The 9,329-nt window shown below is 44.0% G+C and overlaps 1 protein-coding gene across 2 annotated transcripts in view; it reads right to left on the minus strand.

Moving 5' to 3' along the window:
• Window positions 1-9,329, minus strand: part of zbtb37 (zinc finger and BTB domain containing 37) — a 27,630-nt gene that overhangs the window by 17,560 nt on the left and 741 nt on the right. For both annotated transcript variants that reach the window (XM_043700034.1, XM_043700033.1), the window contains exons 2-3: window positions 6,758-6,864; window positions 4,357-5,226 (exon numbers count right to left, since the gene is read on the minus strand). In XM_043700034.1, coding sequence (XP_043555969.1) covers window positions 4,357-5,201 — 845 coding nt within the window. In that variant the 5' untranslated portion in view covers window positions 5,202-5,226; window positions 6,758-6,864. The remainder of the gene's footprint in view (window positions 1-4,356; window positions 5,227-6,757; window positions 6,865-9,329) is intronic.

Raw genomic sequence — 9,329 nt, forward strand, 5'->3', positions numbered from 1 at the left:
GGATATTGCTACTCATCTGGATAAGTCCTGAATAAGATTTCAAGGTGTAGACTATCCTATTTGTATAAGTCCCACCTACCCCAGAATGATGCCCAGTTTTCCAGGTATCTGAATCTCTTCCTACTGCACTATCCTTGTAGCCACGTGTTCAACTGCTTTCTCTCCCTCTTCCAAGCATGTGGCATGGGTAACAAACCAGAGATGATAACTCTGCTTGTTCTAAGCTTCCACCCTAGCTCCCTGAATTTCTGCCTGACTTCCCCATCGTTTGCCTACCTATGCGGACCACGACTTGGGGCTGCTCCCCCTCAAGGATCCTGAAAACACGATCAGAAGCATCGTGAACTCTGGCTCCTGGGAGGCAACACATCAACTATGAGTCTCTCTCTCTCTCGTTCCCACAAAATCTCCTATCTGTCCCCTTAACTATGGAGTCCCCAATGACTAATGTTCTGCTCATTTTCCCACTTCCCTTTGGAGCAACAAGGACAGACACTGTGCCAGAAACCTCTACCCTATGGCTCACCCTGTTAAGTACCCCCCAACACATATCCAAAATGGTATACATGTTATACAGGAGACTGACCACATGGGATCCTTGCACTGACTGTTTCTTATCCCTTCTAACAGTCACCCAACTATCTTCACTTCTAGGAGTAACCACCTCCCTGTAGCTTGTATCTATAACTGTCTCTGCCTCACAAATGATCCTGAGTTCATCCAGTTCCAGCTCCTGTACCCTCACATGGTCTTCAAGGAACTGGAGTTGAGTGCACTTCCAGCAGCTGCACCAGCTGGGTCACTAATGGTGTCCCTCACCTCAAACCTCCCGCTGGGGGAACATTGCTCGGCCTGCATTGCCATCCCTGCTAACTTACCTTATTAAGGAAAGAAAGAGGAAAAAAAAAGCTGACTTGATTTCCCTCCTAGTGGTGTAATGTTAGAGGAGATGGGGGTCTTGGGTTTAGCAAACACCCAACGTATGTACTTGTAGGGGGACAAAAGTAGTCCCGGAAGCCTCTGCACTCTGCTAAGTTTTTAAACGAAGAATTTACCTTCCTGACAGCCCCCTGATTTCCACTCTCGTCGCAAAAATGAAGATATACGACTAGTTATCCTCAATTAATCTAGTCCCATTTTCCAGCATTTGGCCCATGTCCCTCTAACTTGTTGCATCACAATCACATCCGTCGCCTTAATGTCTGATCCTAAGGAAGAACTCAGTTAAGGTCAGGAATAATAGTCAGCCGAAAAGAGTGATCTAGACTGAGCCTGGCATCAGACTCACCATGAAGGAAGGCAGTGCAACAAAGACCTCAACTTTTGGAAACCAAACTCAGGGTGAACTGATGAAGAAGCCATTAGAAGTGGTTATTAAGATGACCAATGTTAGTGAGAGAAGTTCTTTCTTTTACATACGGGATTAGACTAGAAGACCAGAAGAAACAGGAACAAGTATTGGCCATTCGGTCTCTTGAGCCTGCTGCACCATTCAAAACGCTTATCCAACTTTCCTTATGTCCTTTTCTGCCTTTTCCCATAACTCCCCAACTGATTAAGAATGCATCTATCTCAGCCTTAAACATACACAAGGACTGTGCCTGCACAGCTCTCTATGGCAAGGAGTTCCAAAGACTCAACGCTTAGAAAAAAAATTCCTCCTTGTCTCAGTCTTAAATTAGTACCCATTTATTCTGAGACTGCCCTTGGTCCTAGACTCTCCCCTGAGAGGAAACATCTCAGCATTTACCCAATCAAGCCCCTTAAGATTCCTATATGTTTCATGAGATCACCCATTATTTATTGGAGTTTAAAAGAATGGAGTCCCAAACTTTTAGCCTTGGTCTCTCCAGATTATTCCAGTCAACCTCATCAGAACTGCTCCAATCTTTCCTTTAAAATTTTTCCTTTAAAACCTGCTGACTGTACTCCAGATGAGGTCTCACCAGCACTTTGCATAGTCGCAATGAGACTTCCCTACTCTTATCTGCCCAACCCCCCTGAAATAAGAGCCAATATTCCATTAGCCTTCCTGATTCCCTGCTGCACCTATGTGCTAGTTTCTGTATCCCAATATGTGGCAGTGGTGCAGCCACTAACAGATCAGGAGACAGAGGAAACCCACTGGTTCAATAAGGGAATGTTTGACAGGGTGAGGGCAACACAAATCTTCAAATTCAACGATAAGTATGTTTTTCCAGGGCCTCTGGTGACTGGACATGGATGACTGCAGGGAATCTAAGAGGTTGTCAATGACTACAAAAGAAAAAAATATATAAAATGCTTTTCACAACCTCAAAGCCCTCCGTGGTTAATTAAATATTAAGCTAGAGTTAAACACGAGCAGCCTGTCTATGCACAGTAAGATCATACAGACAGTAAGCCGATAACCAGATGGTTTGTTTTTAATGGTGGCAGTAGTTCAGAGATTAATTTTGGCCAGACACTAGGGAGAACTTGCCTGTTCTTCTTCCAAACAGTATTAAAGGATTTTGTGAACAACAGGGCAGATGGCCTTGGTTTTAAGTGTTCAGAAAGACAGGGAAACAGGCAATGACTTTTCAAAGTCACCCAAAGAAAACTGAGATATGTTTAGATCAGCCACAATCTAACTGGATGGCAGAACCAGCTCAATAGATTGAAATGTCCAGTTCTGATTCTATGAATCAATAGACTTGGACTTTTACAAAAGATTGGAGGAAACAATATATTATTTACAACAGGATAAGCTAATTGGCGTGGAATTTACAGGCTGAAGTGTGTCCTGAGTAAAACCATATAGCCAAGTCAATTCATACCCTTGAAATGCTGGTCTTAACTACCAAATAGCTCATTGTTACACAAGTCCAATTCTAACCATTCTGTAAGGATTCAAGCAGCATGATTTTTCTGTTTGTTCTGGAACTGATGGCCTTTAACTTATTCACATTCAGTAAATTCATGCGTCCACACACTAATCTGTACATTAGCACCTGTACAGATCACACAAATTCCATGCAAACTTTTGATAATTGTGCTCATTGATGCATTGAATATCAGACAAAAACAGTACTGTCTCATACTACCAAATGATATAGTGCATTTAATACAGTAAATTGATAAAAAGCATGACCTAACAAAATCCAACACAGAAATATAAGATGATCTAAAAACCAGGGATTTAAAACTTAAATTAGTGAGCCGGATTCTAAGAAGATGGTAGAGTGCTTAAAATCTGGCTTGAGAAGCCAAAACTGGAGTGCTCAGATAACTTGGAGGGTTGGCAGGTGTTACAGATCAGGATGGAGGAGGCCTTGAAGGAATTTGAGTATGAGGCTGTGAATTCAAGATCAAGTCAAGGCATTGTCAAGACCAACGTAGGCTACAAGTATATGTTGGGAAGGAGAGGATTTACGATCAAACAATGGATATTCAATAGTGACACAAGCCTGATCATTGTGATGGAATTAAGTCAGTTTGTTTCGTTTGAAAGGAGAACAGGGTTTGGGAAATCACTTTTCCAGTATAGCCACTGCCATTGCCGTTGATTCAAACGTGGAGGCATGAAGAACAGCAAACACAGTAGTTGAATACAGTAGGTTTGTGGTCCCTTGAGTTTAGGAGAGAGTGTAGTCATTGAATTGAGATCTTTAGAATGATTTAAAGGACAGGTGAAAGCGAGAGAAATTTCTGATGGAAATATCAGAATAAAGAGGTAACACCTTAAAATTTAAGCCAAGTGTTCAGAATATGTCAGGAAGCAATTTTCCACACAAAGGAAATCCTCACCAAATAACATTTGAGGATGTGGTCAATTGAAAATTTAAACATGGATACTGATAAGGTTTTGATTAAAAGCACTTTGTGCTATAAAACCAAGACAGATATCTGCCCCTCTTCTACAGTTATGTCCCTGCTCAGGACACAGACATCATCACACTGGGTGATGCTGAAGGTCCTCTGCAATTGCAGGAGCGCATCATCTTCCCACATTCTGTCCTCAAAAATATCAACCTAAACTTAAGCTTCCTTCACAATTCATTTTGTTACAGAACCCCTTTAAGGACTGGTTTTTGGGTTACTTTGATTTCTTAAGATGTATCGCTTTTTAAAATTGCCTAAAACCAAGATCACTGAGGTTGAATTAAGATACAGATCAGCCACACTCTAAACTGGAATGCAGAACAATCTGAGGGGCTGAATGACCACTTCCCGTTCCTATGTTCAAAATATTTAAATGACGAGAAAACATTTGGGAAAGCCCAAGGTCCAAAATGCAGCATACAATGTCAAGAATTATCATTTACAAACATCACAAGTCCAGCACCCCGGTAAAAGAATTATGCTGACCGAGGAACACTGCCCCTCTCTCAGTACCTGTCCATCTCACTGAAGCTGCTGGAAGGTCTTGAGATCTTGCCACTTGAGGCAGCGGTGGGAAAGGCCTCCTGGACCAGGGTGCTGTGCCCAGCACTGTCAATCACCATAGCTGTTACCTCCTCTGCACTGCTGCCATCCTCCCCGGATGGCTGGTTCTCCGACATGATCCACTCATCTGGCGTCTCTGTCTTGATCCGCATCCCGCCAATTTGCCGAATAGCCTCTGGGCTGTGGTCGCCACTGACCCCTGTCTCCACATACCACTGGCCCACCCGGTCAATTCTAACCAGCCTCTCATCAGCCCCGCTGCTCCCCAACTCGTCCTGCAGTGGGCTTCTGCGGCTAAAACCAGAGGTTGCCCGGCCACGGCGGCTGCTTGGGGTAGCGATGCTGCGGGTTTGGGCCGGGCGCTTGGGACCGTCCTGGTTCAACCCTGCCTCCACTTCAGAGACATCAATTCGGAAGTGAATGCCATCGAGGATCTGGGTGCACTTGTCGATGATGTACTGCATCTGGAGGAAGCTGGCAGCTGTCAGGTAGCTGATGATATCGGCCACCTGCAGGCACAGCTTGCCTGTATAGCAGAAGGCCAGGAGGCGCTCAAACACCGCGGGGCTCTTGATGACAGAGATGGAAACAGCGCTCATCTCACCCAGTGACATATGGTCACGGAAGTAGGGCGAACTGGCAGCCAGCACTGCTTTGTGGGCACGGAAGGACTTCCCCTGGACGTCGACCACAATGTCACAGAGCCGCCCCTGCATCCGCAGTTGGTTGAGCTGGGCCAGCACCGAGCTGCTGAAATCGGGCACCTCCAGTTGGATGCTGCCCTCCTTCTCCATGGCTCGTGGTACAGCTCACACGGTCCTGCAGGGTGAAACAAGCACAGTCTTAGCAAACAGGAATACTGTCAAAGTCGATTGACTCACAGGATGCAAACAAACTGCCTCTGGCACCACTTCCATACACGCACCACCCTCTGCGTGAAAAAGTGGCCCCATAGGTTTCTTTTATATCTTTCCCCTCTCACCCTAAACCTATGCCCTCTAGTTCTGGACTCCCTCCTCCTCCTCCTCACCCCGCCTCCCCCCCTGATTCCAGGGAAAAGACTTTGTCTATGTACCCTATCCATGCCTCTCATAATTTTATAAACTCTATGACGTCATCCAGGAGCATCCTCTGGAGCATTTCCCTGGACCATTCTCTGATGCTTCAGGGAAAACAGACCCAGCCTATTAAACGTCTCCCTATAGCTCAAATCCTCCAACCCTGGCAACATCCAATCTTTTCTTAACCCTGTCAAGTTTCACATCTTTCCAATAGGAAGGACATCAGAATTGCATGCAATATTCCAACAGTGGCCTAACCAATGTCCTGTACGGCTGCAACATGACCTCCCAACTCCTGTACTCAATACTCTGACCAATAAAGGAAAGCATACCAAACACCTTCTTCACTATCCTATCTTCCTGCAATTCTACGTTTAAGGAGTTATGAAACTGCACTCCAAGCTTTTTGTTCAGCAACACTCCCTAGGACCTTATAATTAAGTGTATAAGTCCTGCCCTGATTTGGTTTCCCAAAATGAAGCACCTCGCATTGAACTAAATTAAACTCCGTCTGTCACTCCTCAGCCCATTGGCCCATCTGATGTAATCTGAGGTAACCTCCTTCGCTGTCCACTACACCTCCAATTTTGGTGTCATCTGCAAACCTACTAACTTATACCTCTTATGTTCACATCCAAATCATTTATATAAAATGATGAAAAGTAGTGGCACTCTACACCTTTTAGCAACTTCTGTTTTTACCTCTTTGTTCCATGTTCTCCTTCACCTTAAGTTCCTCCACCCATATTGTAACCTTAGTATCTCGTATGTCCTTCTCTAGTTGCAAACTCCCCAATTTTGATCCATTTCATATATCTTTCATTAATCTCACTAACACCACTTTGCAACATCACAGTCAGTAAAATTGCCCAATGTCTCTTGCCAGCTACATCTTCAACCCTCACTTCCATTCAAATTCACCACAATGTTGTAACAATCATTGCTTAAAGGTCAATGAGCCCCAAATTCAATCTCAGATAACAACCAGGTTGTTGAACACATTTCCCAGCAATGCACGAATCAAGACAGTTAAGAGGCCAGAGGATCAGCATAGTCCCAGGCCAACACAGGTCTACACAGGAGATGGTTGACCCCAGGGCAGTGCTGACCCTCCTGTGAAATATGCTAGGGTGGTAGTTGCTGCTACAATTCATCTCCATGCCGCTATTTACCACACTGAAGTAGCAATGGAGTTTTAGTTTGAGGGTGAATTACTGAACTGAATAAGGAATTGCTTCTTTCTGCCCCATATATATCCATCACCCTTTCTCACACCAAACCCAACTCACCAATTACCAGGCGACTCTGTCACAGTCCAGGGACCTTGCATCGCAAAACATGCAACAACTCTCCAGCACAGGTCTCCCACAGAATACAGCCATTCCGTTGTCTCAATCTACAAATAAAAACAATAATAACTTGTAAAACCAATATGAGACACGTAAGAAAATGCAATGACTTGCTGAAATGGAAACCAGTCATTAACACAGAGGCTGGATTAGGATTGGATTCCTTTATCTTTGTATAATTCTCCGCACTCGTCACAAAACTTTCCTTTTGCAATATGGAATCAGCAGGTTTTGGGATGACCTGCTATTTCACAGCACATCAAGCACACCACTTAACACTGTATTCATAGCAACAAGGATTTATGAACACTCTTGTGAACTTCCCCTTAACTTGATGCTGTGCACGCAGACCTGACATTCATCAAGTATCATTCAGGGAATTAAAAGTTGGTATCAATAATGGTGACAATGCAAAGATCACCAGTTATTTTGGGTTCTCTTGTGGTAGTGTCACCTACTGTGGTGTAAAATTCCAAGCAGTGGAATGTGGTGAAACGGTTAAAAATTATGTCCCAATACATGTGTGAATCTAACCGGAATGGAGGTGTTGCTTAGTCCCGTGTGAATCTTATTACACACCTCCCCGTGTGAATCTTCTTATCTGTATGTAACCAGAATGGAATGTGTTTTTTAGCCTTGCTCTGCTGTTCACATGAATGTTTATATCTGGAAAAGAGTATATCAGCTGGAGAAGTCTCCAGTTCGGTGAGTCTGCTCCGGGGTTACGTTTAACCGCCGAGCGTGGGTTGTTGGCAACCGCTCTACAAGAACTGACGGCTCCCAGTTTTGGTAACATGTAGAGTGAGTATAAGCCAGACCCGTTCTGGCGACGCTGCGGGGAATAAAATGCCCATATTCTAGCAGACTCGCCTCTTGGTCGTTTGTTCTGTGTCAGACTACTCTCCTACGAACCTGACCTTGAGAATTTTTTAAAACACCTACCTCTGGATCAACAGACCCAGGTTCAAGGCCCACCTGTTCCAGAGGTGTGTAATAACATCTCTGAACAGGTTGATCAGAAAATATTATTCAACGGAGCAACAGTATGGGAAGCACCAACACACCTATTGCCCCATTCCTCAGTCTATTTGAACAATCTCTCAGCCCTTTATCCCCCTCCTACCAAATTAATTTGTCTCATGTTGTTCCTTCTGAAAGGTCAGAAACAAGTTATATTAGTTTTCTAAAAAAACTGTCAAAATTGGATTCCAAACGTTACTTCTGTTTCTCTCTCCAAATATGCTATCAGAATTGCTGAGTTTCTTTAGTTTTTTTCTCTTTATTTTGTATTTCCAGCATCTGCAGTGTTTTACATTAGTCATCTGGTGAAGTCTAGAACTGCACAATGTAGATAATCCAGTGCCACTATTCAGAATTTGTTGGTCTGGAGGCCTGTGGTGAGTGGAGTGCCTCAGATGTTGGTGCTGGGCCCGTTCCAGTTGCTTACCATATCAATGATTTGGAAGAGAATGTACAAGGCATGATTAGTAAATTTGGAAATGACATTAAAATAGGTGGTATCTTGGTCAGCAAGGAAAGTTCTTAGAAATTCTCAGCAGGACCTTGATCAGCTGGGGAAGTGGGCCGAGAAATGGCAAATGGAGTTTAATATAGACAAGTGAGTGTCTTACATTTTTGGAAAGTCAAGTCAAGGCAGAAGTTTCATGGTGAATGGTAGGGCCTGAAGGACTGTAGTGGAACAGAGGGTCCTTGGAGGTCAAGTGCACGATTCTCTGAAAGTGGAGTCACAGGTAGACAGGGCAGTGAAGGCGGCTTTTGGCACATTGACCTTCATCAGTCAGGGCATTGAGTACAGTAGTTGGGAAGTTATGATGCAGTTGTACAGGATGTTGGTGAGTCCTTGTCACAGGAGGGATGTTACTAAACTGGCAAGTGTACAGAAGAAACTTACAAGGATATTGCCTAGACTCAATGGCCTGAGTTAGAGGGACAAGATCGGACTTTTTTTTAAGAATATAGGAGACTTCTTATAGAAGTCATGATTTGGAGATGCCGGTGTTGGACTGGGGTGCACAAAGTTAAAAATCACACAACACCAGGTTATAGTCCAACAGGTTTAATTGGAAGCACAGTAGCTTTCGGAGCGACGCTCCTTCAGGTTATCACTTGATGAAGGAGCGTCGCTCCGAAAGCTAGTGTGCTTCCAATTAAACCTGTTGGACTATAACCTGGTGTTGTGTGATTTTTAATCTTATAGAAGTGTATAAGAGGAGAGGCATGGATAGGGTGAATGCACTCAGTCTATTTCCCAGGGTTGGGGAATCAAGGACTTGAGTGCCTCAGTTTGAGATTAGAGGGGAAAGAATAAAAGGGAACCTGAGGGGCAACTTTTTTTTAACACACAGGGTGGTACACATATAGAATGAGCTGCCAGCAGAAGTGGTTGAGGCGGGTACATTAACAATATTTAAAAGGCATTTGAACAAATACATGGACAGGAAAGGACTAGAAGGATGTGGGCCAAGCGCAGGGAAACAGGATTAGCGTGAAT

The sequence above is a fragment of the Chiloscyllium plagiosum genome, chromosome 11 (genome assembly GCF_004010195.1).
Source record: "Chiloscyllium plagiosum isolate BGI_BamShark_2017 chromosome 11, ASM401019v2, whole genome shotgun sequence".
Lineage (NCBI taxonomy): Eukaryota > Metazoa > Chordata > Chondrichthyes > Orectolobiformes > Hemiscylliidae > Chiloscyllium > Chiloscyllium plagiosum.